This window comes from Anabas testudineus, chromosome 5, assembly GCF_900324465.2.
Source record: "Anabas testudineus chromosome 5, fAnaTes1.2, whole genome shotgun sequence".
Classification (NCBI taxonomy): domain Eukaryota; kingdom Metazoa; phylum Chordata; class Actinopteri; order Anabantiformes; family Anabantidae; genus Anabas; species Anabas testudineus.
The window spans coordinates 22,519,640-22,536,284 of NC_046614.1; the positions used below are offsets into that span (position 1 = coordinate 22,519,640).

The window sequence follows — 16,645 nt, forward strand, 5'->3', positions numbered from 1 at the left end:
AGTAACATCTTCTGTTTCCTCTGATCGTGTTTGTTGCTCATCATGTGTCTTATTATTCTGTACGGATGCTTTGGTCTCCACGGAAACCACATCAGTGTTGGATGGTTGTGGTCCTGTGTGATTCAGTTTAACACACTCGCACACGTGCTGCTGTGGCATGCTGGTTGCCGTGGTAACCACAGTGTTGTTTCTTTTCCGGTGACTCAGCTCGTTGCAGGATGAATCAGTGAAACACACACACACACACACACACACACACACACACACACACACACACACACACACACACACACACACACAGAGTGTCGATGCTTGGTGTTTATTGTCAGCTTGTTGCTACAGAATCAGTGTTTGACTGAAAGTATTTTAGTTAAAGGTAGAAAACATACAGGCCACATACAACAACTATTATTGATCAATACGTTTATATCTTATTTAATCATAGCTCACATTGTTTATTATTTATTATTATTACTGAACAATACTTGTCATTAAAAACATATTTTATACGATCACTGTTGGGATTTACTATATTGACATTAATGATCTGTTTATACAGCAACATCAGGGGCACAAACTCTGTGTTATTACTTAAATAGAGTTACATATTATTACATTTATACACCTAACCTTTGTTAATTAGACATTTAATGAGTGTTATTTAATCTGTTCATTCATGTATTGTGTTGATATTACTTCAAAAGGTTTCATCCACTTATTGCAGTTTATTTTAATCCGTTTTTCAGGTTTATAACTCTCTCTCTAAAGTTTTTCTCTGCTCACATTTGTAATGTCCTGTTATTATCAGCTTGTCAGTCACCTGTGAAGAAGATTATTTGAACTGCATGAACCTGTTTGGCAAGAACTGTACAAATAATAGTTTAATATTATTATTTTCTAGAGGCTCCGTTCACCTGTAGCAGCCCCCAAATCCCATTTTTTTTGTTTAGTATCATCACAAATAACAGTGACAGCTTGTGTGCGACTTTTAGACTTCTGATTTCCAGCACATCGTGCAAACTGCTTCTTTCCTCGTAGCCTATTACATTTTAATCATATGCTGTGCAGGCACCCAGTGGAGCCCACATGCAGAACTCCTGCTGAGCACTGAAATTGGGTGCGTGCAGCTTTTCTCCATCCTGACGACCTAGTTCGCCTCAAAATTTTGAAAAATACAGTACGGGGAAATGGATCACAGACACACAGTGCAATGCTCAAGGCAATTACACCAAACTCTGGGTTTAAAGTTCTATAATTATGATCTGCTTTTCATTCTCATGGTCTTTTAGTAAATGTTTCATGGGTCAGCTGCTAGAAAACCATAGTCTGAACCTCTTCCCCTTTTTCCCTCAGTACACCGTTTTCACATTTTATACTTACATCTCATATATTTATATAATTCAAGTTTCTTCTACATCCCTACTGTTAATTTACACATGGTTCACTGAGTTAATTACCCACCAATACATTTTTTTGTTTGTAGTTTTATTTTGAAACACTATATGGTACAATTAGTGCTTATGTTTGTTTATCTACAGTTTATATGAGTAAATTCTTTCCTCTCTATCTGTTTACTATTTTGTGCTGCAGCAACTCTTAGAAACAGAAACAGATTTATTTGTTAAGTTTCAACATCAACATTGAGCGATAACAAACACAGACATGAACTAAAAGGCGACAGTAGAATAACACCTTTTTAATTTTAATTCTAAGTCTGTATCTCCGCCCCGCCGGGCTGTCGCGTCTCCCACACACATCAAACCTCCTCCATCCACACACTGTACCACAAACACAACAGAGTCAAGTGAATCAAAGTGAGCATCGACCGGAAACTGAGCGGCATTCAAAATAAAATTCGTATATGTTTAGGTTGTTTAATTTGCATTTAAATGTAGTTATTTGGCAGATGCTTTTATTTAAACTTTCTCATTTGCACTCAGAACTCAGAAAGACAATCTGCAAGCACATAAAGATTGTGTCCTGGTGTTTGCTTTAGAAGTTTAACAGAGTGGAATTAACAAAAACGTAAAAGAAAAAAAAAAAAGAAGAATTAAATGGGAAAAAATTTCTAAAGACAATTGGATCAGGATGTGAGCTTTTTTAATTTTAAATAATATTGCAATGAAATGCAGCAGACAGGTAGATGATAACAGTAGAGGTGTACGATGTCAACAAACTCAGCAGTGACAGTTTGGTTGCAAAGGTCAGTTTTAGGAAACAGGGTTGCAGGTAAATACAGGTAATTCCAGATAGTGCCACAGTTAAACAGGGTGTTATAACATAGACTGTAAAAACAACAGTATAACAGTATTGTAGCATATTTATTTTCTTTGCATTACTCAAGCAATTGTTGAGGCACCAGTAGCTCAGCTGGGAGAGCAGTCATGTGTGACCCCAGGGTCAGTGGTTTGGCTCTGGGTTCTTCCTGGCTATGATGAGGTGTTCTTGGATAGGACACTAGTAGCTCTGTCACATTATTATTATAATGTACTAATTGTGCACCTGTAAATAAATAAATAAATAATTAATAAATATCACTAAGAGTATAACGGAACTAAAGGATTTAGCAGAGATCTTGTGTATACTGCATTCTTTGTCTGAATGAGACTTGTGTAGTTACCTACCCAAATTGTGTAGGCTCACACATCTTCAAGTGAAATTATAACATGAGGTGACCTGGTCTTATTTTGAAACCCCTCACCGGATGCGGATGTGGTCACTGCGGCCGCCTTGCCGCGGAGCTGGAGGACACTGGTTCACTTTAGCTGGGAAACCAAGTGGAGGAACCGGGGAAAACGGCTGGCTGCGTCGCCAAAACTCGCAGGAAAACAACGTGAATCAGTCGGATACGGCTCTGGAAGCAACAACCGGAGGAATTCAACCCGGAGCTGGATGCTAGATAAGATGAGCGGCGGTTTGCTGAGTGATTTCTGAGTGTGCGTGTGTGCGTTTGGACGGACGGACACTCTCAGTCACCGGTTGCTAGCGGAGTTAACGCTAACCTAGCTAGCCGAGTTAGCCAGCTGCGGTTAGCTGTGTTTTCCTTTTCCCCGGGTCTGAAACCAGCCGGGGTTAAACTAAAAAAAGCTGTCAGACATTTTCCAGGCGCTGTGCTGTGTGATTGAGTCATGATGTGCAGTTTTTTGGGACGTTTATCGAGTTGGCCGGCTGCTAGCATCGGCTGACTGAAGCCCAACATTAGTGCGAGCGTCTCCGCGTCTTTGACCCATTTTTCGTGTTTCTGTGTTTCGTTTCGTTTTTTCTCCTCTTCCACCGCTGTGTGTGTTTTTAAAGGAGGACTTTACCCTCGGGGTGATTTCACCCTTCTCCTGTTAATTGAAACCCTGCATTGATTGTTCTGTGGGGAAACTTTCTCCTCGTTTTGGAGAGCAGTGAAAAGTTTGGAGCTGGACCCGGACTTTTTTCCGAGCCTGTGGAAAAATGGATGCGGGAATAGAGAAGGAATGCAGCGCCTTGGGAGGGCTCTTCCAGCTCATCATGAACGACATGAAGGTAGCAGACACACTTTCCTACTCCTGGGTTTTACTTTACTATCCATTCATATAAAGCTTGATTTGTCTGCACTTGTCTTTTAAAATGCATTCACAAAACAGGTTTTACATGAAGTCTCATTTTCATTTCATACTTGTTTTATTTTTCAGTTTTAATTCAATTCTTCTCATAATATACACCAACACTTCACAGTTTGACAGTTTTATCAGCTGTGTCCTGTAGAAAATGAACCTTCGGGCAGCATTTAGTGGAATAACAATGAAAAATAAAGTCGAGTTGATGGAAATGAATAAAATGAATAGAATAAATAGGATCCTGTCAGAAGTGGAGCCTGAGTTGGCAGCTTTGCTCATTTTCAATGGAGATTTCCCAACATTGCTTCACTTGACATTTACACTTCCCTAATTATAAAAACGTTTTTTGGTTTCTTAGAAAACTAGTCAAGTAGTTGATGAGTTAGCAGAAAAATATGCAACTACTACTACTACTGAAAACTGATTCATCATTTCTGCCAGTTTCTCAAACCTTTTTCTGATAAAAGCTTCTGAAAACTTTCCATGTCATGCTTAAATATTTCTAATATGTTTTAATGTAATGATTTTCTTTTTATATGTGACTGTGAACCGACTTTGATTTTGGACTCTGCACTGTTGGTCAACTAAAACATGCAGTCTGAATTGATTTATCTTTCCTGTATATTGAGCCTCCTTATCTGTTCAGTGACATTTCATAGTCAAGGCCATTCATTGGAATAACTCTGATTTCTTAACTTTTTCATAGCGATCGCAATGTCTCAGATTTGTTGAGTCATAAAGAATTGAGGAACTGAAATTAATGCTTAAAAACTGGGTGTATTCTGATGGAAAGACTAATGAATAAACCTCTGATGCTTAAAAACTAAGTTATTAATGACTGGATATAGAAAGTCTGGCTACATGCACTGGTGATGTTGATGGGTTAATGAATGAGCAGAGGTTAAAACTGGAAGAGGGCCATCTGAGAGGGTAACAGGGCAGGATGGGGGTGGATTTTACCAGCTGTGTGCTCTTTGATGTTTGTTAGCAGGCTGCCCTTTGCTGCCTGCTCCCTGCCTGTCTGTCTGTGTTTCACTGCCCTCACATGTTCATTGTTAGTTGCATCCATTTTCAAGTCGACCTTGAACGCATCTTTTTCCACAAAATCTTCAGCACAGCTTCTGCTGCTACTGGAGCATCTGTTCTGAATAGAGCTTCACCAGTGTGACGGCGTGACTGGTTTACTGGCCAGCTACACTCACAACCGTGTGTACATTGGTCAATAAGTAACAAGGGAGGGCAGAACAGTTAGCAATGTCAGATAGATATATGTAAAGAAAGGATATGGTGTAATATAAACATGAAGAAGCTGCATGTAAAAGTAATCGGCTCATATCTCGTAGCTTGTAGGGATCTGGTTCAGTCGCATTGTGTTGTATCTTAGTCCTTTCGGATCCCTTAGTGAAAACGGTTACAACTGTTTTAAACTTCCTTTTAGCCTGATGGATGCCACCTGTTCACGAGGAAGTACAAATCAATGAGGTTTCACCTCTATCATAATCAACAAACCTCAAAACGTCATAACTTGGGTACTAACAGAGATTAGTGTGTGGATACGTTTGAGCCACAGACTGTCTGGCTGATTTTTTTATCATTAGCAATTATTTTTTTGTCTGAAAAAATGTACGTAAATAATTTGTCTCCTGAAAATTTCTATTCAACCTCAACTGTATTGAATAAAGTACTAAATTTATGAGTGGAAAGCAATAAGCAAGGAGGTGGCTGGGACGGATGGAGGGCATATAAAGAGCAAAAGTGACAAACTGCAGACCTGAGTTTGAGTCCAGAGTCCCATGTGAGGTTTAGTTCAGGCAAATAAAAGCACTTTTCATTATGTAAACAGAAATTTTGATCAGGTAGCAAAAACATATTTGTGGTTGCAGTTTAGTTGTATAGAAACTTATTTTTTAGGAGATTGTGTTAAAGAAAATGCCTTTTGTGATTTTTCACATACTTTTTACATTTCAGTAAGAAAAGCATCAAATCCTCACATTTAGGAAGTTTGAAATAGCATGTTTGGCACCATTTACTTATAATCACTCATCAATTGCCAAATTTTTAATATGAGAACATTTGCTGACATCTTCGTGTCAGGGAAGTTGGTGTTGGTAAATGGACATGATTGCGTCCGATCAAACCTCAGATGATTCATTCTGAAAAAATACAGGAATATTTTGCAAGAGTGATGTCAGTTCTGGTCCAGACCTCTTTGATAGGAAAGTTACATCTGTCGTGTAGGTGTGTAACCTGAGAGGTTACAAGTAGGATCTCTGTGAGGTGATGAAACTGAGAAAAATTCAACAATTCTCATTTCATTCTCAAGTTAAAACATTTTGTATTCGACGTGATGGAACTTGCAGACATCCTGTGGTGAGAACAGCAGGCAGTACAAATGAGTCACTTCTGCTGTCAGATAACAGGGAAGAGGGATGGTTATGGTGGATTGTGTGAGTGTGTGTGATTCAGCGCTCGTGGCATCATATCCTGGTATTTTACCAACATGGCACAGAACAAATAAGGGCACTCCTGCCATCTGCCACACACAAAGAAGTCATGTCTAATTAAGTAGAAAGCTGCTGTTCAGAGAAATCTCTCCTCAGGGCATCATAACACGCCTGTGAAGAGCTTGCACTCTGCTGCAGATTATAGATCTTTTTGTTTAACCAAGCAACCATTTAAAGAAAAGCAGATGATTTCAGTATTTCCTTGTGTTTTGTCCCCCTCAGCCCGCTAGTGTGGCAACTCTGCTCTTCTGAATAACTATTTTTCATGAACTTTAGTAACCTAGCTGCAGTCGGCCTTCTTTAATAGCTGAGCTTTCATATCTGCCCATGTTTGTTTTGCAATGCTATTTTACCCAGCAAAAATATTTTAAAAAATTAGTCAAGAATCTGCATCTTCTAGCAGTAAACAGTTAAAATGTCTCAGTCGTGCTTCCAAATAAGTCTGATGTTCTGCATATGTTCATGGTCAGAAGTTTTGGCTGATAAGGCAAAAACGGGTCTCCATCAGTCATGATTTGGCCCAGAGGTTGACACCCAGCTGCCACAGCCAATTGTAGCAGTCATGAAGTAGAAGGGTCAAAGCTGTAAATATCTTTGCAAAAATTGGATTTATTGGCAAATAACATCGCAACCACTTATAATTGCTCTTCAATATACAGAGATGTGGAAAACAAATCTCAGAAAACTCAATCAGCAAAGTTTGCAAAGCATTTGTGTCACTTAACAACACTTCTGGTTATGACCGTATAGATGTGGATTTACAGTAAACAAAGTACTTCATCCACTTTGTTTACATCCACTATGGATGTAAACAATCTGAACTAAGCCACTGAAAGCAGAGCAGGTACTTAACATCGTAAAATGGTCCATAGTTATTTTATTATTTATTATGGTATTATTTATTTTGCTGCATGTAAAAATGTTGCATAAAGTTAAATTCTAAACATCATAAAGTGGTTTTGTCCACATCTATAAATACAGATGTAAAAGATGTAAAAATCTTAATGGGATTTTGAATGAGGTTTTCTGGGTTTACTTTAGATTAGTGTGATCAGGCGTCCTCTCAGACTGCAGAAATTATGAAAATTGTTTTAATGGTCTAACTCTAGAATTCAATAATACATAGTTCAGACTTTTTACACATCTTTATCAATACTACATAAAAAAATGTTTGATGTTAACATACAAACGAGGGATTTCACTTTAAATATAAGTGTTGGGTTGGATTAGTAAATACCTCATTATTAGGTACCTGGATGAGACTAATATATCATCTTCTGGTATTTTACAGACATGGTCTACAACTAGCAGGGTACCCTACCATCTGCCACACACACAGAAGTCATGTCTAATTAAGTAGAGAGTTGCTGTTCGGTTAAATCTTTCTTCAGGCCATTATAACACGCCTGCAAAAAAAGCTCGCACTCCAAATCAGCCTTCACACGAAGGCACAGAGGCCTGTTGTAGATGATAGGTCATTTTAACTCAAGCTGCCATTTAAAGTAGAGCAGAATATTTTTGTCATGACGTGAATTTCTATGAGCCATCCAACTTAAATGTTGAATACGAGTTATGCTCCAACTCAAAGCGTTGAAATCGATTACATCCTGACAGCACCAACATCACTATACAGGTGTAAGAACATCTACAGTGTGCAGTGAGCAAAACACATTAGATGTAAAATAGCTATAAGGTTTGTCCTGATAGTTCAAAGATGATGAGAATGAGAAAACATTTCCTTTACAAGACTTAAACCAATGTACATTAACAAAAAAAAGTAGTTTTGCCAATGTTAGAGAGTGGCTGCAGAAAAGGCCTGAACCAAAGTTGAACTTCAGTGCAAGATTAAAAATCAATTTAAAAATGTAGGAAGATGTCACACACCTTTATTAGCATCATCTGTCTATGTGATTACATGCAATACAAGTTTGCCAAAACCTAGTTAATTATGGCTTAAAGTATTACTTTGGTGGTGAAAACTTACCCACAAATGTGCTCTGGACAGGATTAAAATCACTCGCCAAGACAAGCGACCCACCTCCTCTTAAAGGAGGAAAAAAAAAAAAACTGGAGCATGGCACTAGTGTGGGCCTGTTTCACCATGTGGCATCTCCTATGTTAAAGTCGGGGTAATGAACTAATAACTATGTGTTCTGGGTTTGGCACACTAAAAGAAAATGAGTTTCTCAAATTTAGATGATTAACAAAGAGCAGATGTTTAAAATTTAAAATTATGATAACATAGGCAGGACTCTGCTCTGAAATGCTAGGGGGTGTGTCAGGCGAAGTACTTAAAGCTGTAACATGGTTTTCTCTATCTACATAAAACTCAGCAGCGTTGTCCTGTTAAGTCATTATTTCAGTGTTCTAGCTGTAACCTCTGCTGTCGAAGAACGTCCGCTCTGTCCTGCTGTGATTCCAGTCACGTCCCAGCTCTCTCTCACACGTGTACTCGACTTTTCTATTGAGCCGTGATGTTTAGACTTTGAATGCCTACGCTTAAAAAAATGAAACCATCAATGTAGAATTTTAGTATGTGTTGCAATGACGTCCTCAGAGTGTGTAATCTTGCTTTAGTCTTGCTAGTGCAGACCGGTCCCCAACCCTGGTCCTCAAGGCTCACTGTCCTGTTCCCATGTCCCAACTACTTCTGATGACCTGGATCAGGTGTTTTGGAAAACACGCAGAACAGTGTGCCTCGAGGACCTGGGTTGGGGACCATTGGTGCAGACACCAGTGTAATAAAATCTTAGAAAAGTGGACCCAAGCTTGAAAAGAATGATATGTCAGACTCACTGAAAATCACCACCCTGCAGCAGCTTCATGGGACCTTTAAGTTCTGCTCAGAGAGACGGACAGCGTATTGATTTGTCTCAGCCCCGTCAGGGGGTGACATTATGAGCCATCGACCTTTCACATTCGTCCATCACTGCTTTCATCCATCCTGAAACTCTGAATACATACCTTCACTCTGACTTTCTCCTCTTTCATGCTCTGACCTGTTTGCACTCTGTCCTCTCTCTCTATTTGTTTCTCCACCCATTCCTGTCTTCACGTTTTCTCTTCTCTCCCCCTGATGTAAGTCACTGCTTCACGAGGATTTGATTTGCGTTTGCAAATTGATTTTATCCTCCTCTTTACCTGTTGACTTTAAAAGACCGTGTCACTCAGCACAACTGCTGACGTGTCCTCCTTCTGCCAGGAGTGTGTTAAGTGGAAATGTGTGTGTTGTTACACTGTGTGTTTACACACACTGTGCACGTGTTACCAATCCAGTACTGATCATGAACTGAATGAGATGGCAGCAATGTGTGTGTGTAGAATAGCAAATACAGCAAGCGACGGTTGTGTTCAGCCTTTAAATGGACACACACACACCATAGTAAACAAGGGTTATGACTATGTTTTATAATCACTCCTGTCTATATATAATTAACTGTGTGTGTGTGTGTGTATAAAGTAAAATACAGGCTTTCCCCACATCTGTTGTTTTGAGTTGAATGACAACTGTGCACAGTTACACACACATATGTACAAAAACACACCCTGCAACTAGAGGCCATAATCTGATGTGGTGACCTGAAAGCTTAGTCACAACACAAATATGATACTTTATAGTTCCTAGATAGTTAGTTTTGCGTGTGTATGAGTGTCCGTGGGAGTGGTTGATTTCAGAGAAGTTTCACTGCTGACAGGGAAATAGGCAGCCTCAGGTGAATGTGGGTGTGGACACATGCGCTAAATGCACCCACTGCTGCAAAACTGACCAAATACATATTATAGGAAATTACGTTGCCACGCACAGTATTTTAGAAATGCACATATAACCACACACACACATAAATCTGTGCTGTTTCTGAGTGTTAGCTGCTTGAGAGGTTTATAACATGACCTTGGATTTGACTGATGGAAAATTGAGTGAGTTTTGTAGTGCTGATCTAAATAAATACACAGACAAGTAGTCAGTAATGGACAGCAGTCAGACTTGCTGGCACGACTGGAGACAAAGATATACACAAATAGTATGCAAAGACACAGGACAGACAATAGTCACATGGACATCAGTCCCAGATTACTTCCTCCTCTCCACACCAACAGGAACCCATGGAAATACTCTGGCAAAAAGATAAAAGAGAAACATGGAGGGAAAAACAGAGGAAAACAGTTTGCTGCTGGTTGAAGACAGTTGCACACAGTAATGAATTATTCATGTTTTTAAGAAGGATTTTGCCATGAAAGCTCCACAAATATTCACTCGCATCAGTTTCAGTCACAGCTATGATGCACTGTGTATATTGTTAATCCCAGTTATTGGCAATAGTAGGTAAGACACGTTTGAAAGGCTACAGTATTATATCATCACTTAAAAATGACCATATTAAACAATAAAGGTGTGCTGACTTATGTCCTCCCACAGGAATTATTTTATCAATTCTTCTTTTGGTTTTATATTTTGGCTCGTGTTGTGTGTCAAACTGTTGGCCCAGATGAGACCGAACAGAAACAGAAAAGGCTGAGCAGGTGTTGCAGTTATTTATGGAAGCATCTTTTATTCTTCTTCCTGTATGAAACTAATGACTTGAAATATAAATGCTTACATTATGTCACCAGCAGTGGATGACTACATCTCTGCAGGGGTGCCTGAACCAAAATTGTACAGTCGCAAGACCTTTGAATTGACGTTGTTTGGTCGTCTACCAACATTAGAACCAAAGGCTGCGTGCCCTCAGACTAGTTTGGAAATCAGCTGATTGAACTTGAGCTTTGTGTACAACTTAGATATTAGAAACACTACATGCAGATGAGGATGTAATAACAGCTGGGCTCATTCTGATTATCTGCTTGCTGTTCATATTTAAGAAAGGAAACATTGTGAGTTACAGAAGAATGACAAATGGAAAGTCCTTCCTTCACATTGTCTGATTGACTCACTTAATACAAACCTCATTATTACACAGATAGAGGACCGGGCAGTGGACAGTGCTGAACAAACCATTAACCCGATGTTGACACACCCTACCTGTCTGCTTTCCCCTCTGTCTTCTCATTTGTGTCTCTCTCTTTCAATCAACCAGTGCTGCTCAAACACAGCATTAAACAAACCATGAAGCTGCTGTTTGATCAGTGTTGACCTCCCTTGCCCTCCCTCACTTTCTGTAGCTTCAGCACAGCTACTACAACATGGCCACTGTTGGTCTGAAACGTAATGGCCTGAGACAGGACAGAAAGTCCAGGGTGACACTGTAAAGATGTAGAATCAGTTTTTTCATATTGGGGATCCTCATGTGGCTGCTCAACAGGAACATCACAGTATTAATCCACCACTAAAAATAGTCCCCCTAACAAATGGGCTATTTCTTCTTTTTCTTAGAAATGAAACTATGCACACAGCCACCTGTTTAGTAGGTACGCCTTTCCAAACCAAATGCAGTCTAATACACTAGTAATGCTAATGCTTTTATAAAAAGGTTGTCTTCATTAAAAACCTTAAGGATGATACTGGTTATCAACATGAACAGTTCAGGTACTAAATAGAAACCACTTTGATGGAAGTTGAGCTAGAGTGGAGCTAGAGTGTGTGTGTGTGTGTTTAAGCTGAAAGGATTAATTGACATTAAGTGCAAAGAATAAACAACCATGGAGAGCAACAAATGCCCCTTTTATTTCATGCATGAAATCCAACAGGCCATTAGTACAAATACAAAGCCTACATGTTGTTATCACTTAATTAAATGAAAGATTAAACTAAGTTTAAGATCGTTCGTGATCAACATCTGTGTTGAATAATTGTTAGGTTTCAGTCTGAAACCAGTTTCAGAGGAATTTGCACCATCACATTCTTCTGTCAAATACCTTCTCCGCTCTGTGACAGTGATTTATAGGAGTGTGACTATTCCCATACATATCTAACCAGAACATTTCCCATCCTGCAGACATTAAGTCAGTGGTGTAAGACAAAATAGTTGATTCTCAGTTCACACTGGTGAATATCAGAAAATTGATATAAGAGATTTGTTTGTTGTGTTTCTATTGTGGAAATGAACTTCAGACCAGCTCATGTGCTACCAGCTTATTATCTGTTACCTGCCACACAGTGAAAGCTGCAGGTGAGTTATGTATGTATTCTACCTCTGTGAAGATACACATAACGCCTCTTAAGATTTACAGAGATAACCTGAGCTGACGTAAATCTTTACCATGCTTTTTTCTTCAAAACAATTAGTTATTTGCACTTTTGCCAGCGTACAGACAGAAGCGTGTTCCAGCCTTTAGCCTTAACATAGCTGAAGTTGAACTGTACAACCAGTTCACTGGAATTTGCTTTGAACATGTTTTCACAGAAAAAATACTTTCCACTCTCCCAGTAATGCCCACTCCTGTCCAAACTGTTATCAGGTTATTGGGAAGATGACATGCCAACAAACAAACGCACCATCTGCGGTTACTGGGCAGTCACTTTCATGCATATGTTGCATATGCAAAGAAACGACAGAAAACTGTTTACACATTCAAACAGATCACGTCATGAACACGTTTTTACAAGGCTTCTCATTCAGTTCTCAGGGATTCAGGTAGAAGTTGGATGCCTGAGGATATAAGAATGACAGAGAGAGGATGCAGAGAAGGAAACCCAGCTTCTAGTAAATTCAGCAGTCGGTCACAATTCAGCTTTTCTCTAATATCATCAGTTCCCACCTTAAGATCTTGACCATCCTTTCAGGCTATCCCAGGCTTCAAGTTGCACTTTTCACACTTTTCAGCCATAATAGTTTGCAGTGTGTTTTGACAGAGACAGTAATGCTAATTAGCACACTGTAGATACTCATTGCAAATACATTCACTTTCAGTTTAGGTCTGTTAGTTGGGCAAAGAAAACTGTTTTTAACATACAGACTGTGCAGTGAGAAAATACAGCAAATATGTGAACTGATAATAAAAATAATCATTGTCCACTTATTCCACGTATATATTTCAGCATCTACTTTTTGTTCTATGTGGTGATTAAGTTGACTAAAGTTGACTAAATAAGGTCTTTTTAGGGTCAGTCAGGACCTTAGAAATGTTATTTTCCTAACATGTCTCGTCAGTTTCTTCTCGGTTCTCTGACTCCATCCACGCTGTTTTTGTCGGTCAGTAGCCCAACTCGGGATTATCATGGTAGGATTAGACACTGATGGCAGGTGACTAAACACACACGCACATACTAAAGTAACTGTATACCTGTTCATGCTGCATGGTTGACTAAGCAGATAGGGTAACAGCTCTGTATAGCTTCTATACATGTAGAGCTCAGGCTCACTGTGTCAGTACTGGAGGAGATGATGGACTGCTTCCACTCAGGTAAACCGAGGTTGTCTGAGGTTTTGAAATGTCTAAAATAAAGACAAGTAGTCACTACAAGTTCCCAAGCCTAAAGCTGAATAAAAAAACTATCCTGAAAATGTTTATTTCATAAATTGTTTAGTTTTACTCCCTATACTCAACAGCTGAAAACAGTGCTGCAGTTTTTGCCGAAGGACCAGTGTTGAGTTTAAGAGGAACTGTACTCCAACACAATGAATTTTAAACATTATCTTGAATGTTTTCAGAACAATGACACGTCAAGATGTCATTTTAAGATTAGGGATCTTGTGACAGGTACTTTTACTTTCACTGCACAAACATTTGATGGTTCCTGCTTCTCCAATGTGAGCTTTAGCTAGTCTTTTGTTGTTGTAAATGTCTTTGGGTTTGGGACAATTAATCAAACACAAAATGTTATTTGAAGACATCATGGGCTCTGGGAAATGATCTTTAATTTTAACTATTTTCTTATGTTTTACAGACCAAGGAACTGTCAACGAATCAAAAAGTAGTTCACAGATTAAAGGTTGTACATTATAGCCCTGCTGCTAATAAATTAAACAAAATCGATTGGCTCAGACTAACATCGTATCCATTATGCTTTTCGCTCACTGCTTTTGATGCATTTCCTCCTGAACTCCAAATGTATTCCAGTTTGGATACAACAGTAGCTGAAAAGCCAGATGATAGTTGACAGCTGTTTTCTTGGCAGCTGTCTTTTGGACCTAGGGGTCAGTAACCCTTGTAGGTCCTGGGGACCTAATTTAGAAACCACTGCTCTGAAGCTCTTGGATATCGAGCTGCAAGGGACCCTGATACTCTTGTCTGTCGGAATATTTTGTCTGCAGCTGACTGTGACATTCCTGGCAGTCACAACAAATCCTGGCAGAATTTAAGGTTTAGGCGAGAAGTGTTGAGGGAACAGGAACAGTCGTCCAAGAGCTGCTCAGACAGAAATACAAACTGGAGATACATTCTGTATTGTGTAGTTGTTTTGACCCCAGTGACTGCCAAGAAGAATAAACTTCTTTTTTAAGAGACTTAAGAGTCCAGTGTCAGAGCTGCAGTATGTCTCCTATAAACAGGAGTGTAGTGGTGTATTTGCATATTTAAAGGTATTAACATGTGTTTACGATAAATGATGCCTAACTCGCCATTTGTGTTGTTTTTGCTGTAGTAATCAATTAAAAATTATTAACTTAAATTACTAACCAGTGGATTGTAAAAACATTGCAGGTTCTACCACCTCTGGTTGAGTTTTGTTAATTACACCAGACGGCACTTGACTGGTTTGCTCTTGAATTTATAATTAAGCATGTGCACAGATGCAAGCCCAAGTATATTAGACTGATTTGACAGTAACTGTTTGATCACATGTTGCTTTGAACCGGGGAAGGACATGAACTGAACCAAATTTACTGTTCTTAGTGGTTTGAAATTGCGTATTATTACGGTTAGCGAAGCATAGTCAGACATAAATGTACAGAAATGCAGTAGGAGCCCAGTGGGAGAGCGGTGAGATTTGGTTCCATACAAGTCGAGGCAGATTTATGCATAAGACAATTTTCCATGCATTAATTTTTTTTTGGAAAGATTAATACAAGGAAAACCACTTTGAACAAGATGAAGTTTAGGAAAGATTAAAGTACATTATAGATGCCTTCATTTCACAGCACTATAACATTGATCACTCTCTTATTAACTTCATTAACCAACAACACGAGTCCTGCTGCATTTCTATTCATACAAAGGTTTTTACCGAACGCTCTAAATGGGCTTCATCTTAAATTTTAGTTATGAACTTATGTTTTTCTCTAAATCAAATACAACTTTTGTTCCAGCCACATCATTTTCTCCATAGGGATCACTGAAGCTTTTCTGACTAATCTTTTCCTATCCATTTCCTTCCTCTTCTGTTTTTCCCAGGTTTTCTGTTAGTTGTTCCTCTGAGATATTCAGCTGTTCACCTGCAGTATTTCATCATGGAGTGCTAAATCCATGCAGCAGTAAACCTGTCAGCCACATGCTGTGTGCATGCCTGGCTAGCTGTGACGCGGGGGCCTGACTAACGGCTTTAGCAGTGTAGAGCTAAGAGGCTAATGGTGTGTTGTTAGGGGTTAAATCGGTATTATCCTCTCTCTGGTGGACCAGTAGAGACAGAGGAGAGACAGGGTGACTGGGTTCAGGAAAATAAAGAGAGAGAAAGTGGGTATCAGCCCTCTGTTTTAGCTGGGCTTTCCTGCATTTTTAATTCAATAACCAGAACACAGCACCAGCAGCTGCTAGTCACAGCTGTAACCCAAGGTCAGAGTCTGCAGCGTGAACCAGACGTAGATTATGTAATCAATCAGCTGCTGTTACAAAAAGCAGACAGAGAAATGGCTTTTACCCCAAAATAAGGAAGATATTTTTTAAACCCCTTATGTAGAGCTTTTGAACACCTTTTTTTTTCCCCGTGTTGATAATGTTGGAGCACGTTACTGCGATGTGGACGTGTAATCTTTGTCTTGTCCATGTGCACAATGTGCTGTTTTCCTATCGAACCTGTGGTGTTTTACATACACCCCTGCTGTTTCTGTTGTTTTTTCTGCTATTTCCTGCTGTAGTAGAGACCTGTAATTGTGCAGAGGAAATCAGTGCTGCACATCCGAATCGTATTGTGTAATGCAATGTTTTCTCCATCACATCATCTTTTTTGTTCATGCACAAATGTGAATGACAGCTGGTGAATGGAAATGCACTGACGCACTGTCAGCTCAGTTTTGTTAGTATTGTGCCTGCACATTACAGTCCTGACCGGTTTAATTCTAAGACTTTAATAATGGTTATAAGCTCTTCAGGATTATTGGTATAAAATTCATATTGTTAAAACATTCAGGGTTAATATTTCTCTTAAACACGGTTACACTCAGTTAAAATGCTTTTAATTTGATTTTTGATGCTGTTTCTGCTGTGGCACCTGAATTACCCCCTTTAGGGAAACAATAAAGTGTTGCCTTACCTTACCTTATCTGAGTGAATCTAGTGAATCCTGTGTAATGTCATTATGGTTCTCTGTGTTTGCTGCAGGCCAGTTATCCAACATGGGAGGACTTTGTGACCAAAGGGGCCAAGTTACAATCACAACTCAGGTAAGTAACATGCACACACAATAAAACTCGAAGGGTACTCAGCTTTCCTCCAAGTGTCCAGCAGGTCATACAACTGCGT

General features: G+C 39.2%; 1 protein-coding gene across 2 annotated transcripts in view; it reads left to right on the plus strand.

Moving 5' to 3' along the window:
* The first annotated feature begins 2,738 nt into the window (after positions 1 to 2,738).
* mtss1 (MTSS I-BAR domain containing 1) overlaps positions 2,739 to 16,645 on the plus strand; it is a 45,814-nt gene continuing 31,907 nt past the window's right edge. For both annotated transcript variants that reach the window (XM_026347595.1, XM_026347596.1), the window contains exons 1-2: positions 2,739 to 3,513; positions 16,505 to 16,566. In XM_026347595.1, the coding sequence (XP_026203380.1) occupies positions 3,442 to 3,513; positions 16,505 to 16,566 (134 nt within the window). In that variant the 5' untranslated portion in view covers positions 2,739 to 3,441. The remainder of the gene's footprint in view (positions 3,514 to 16,504; positions 16,567 to 16,645) is intronic.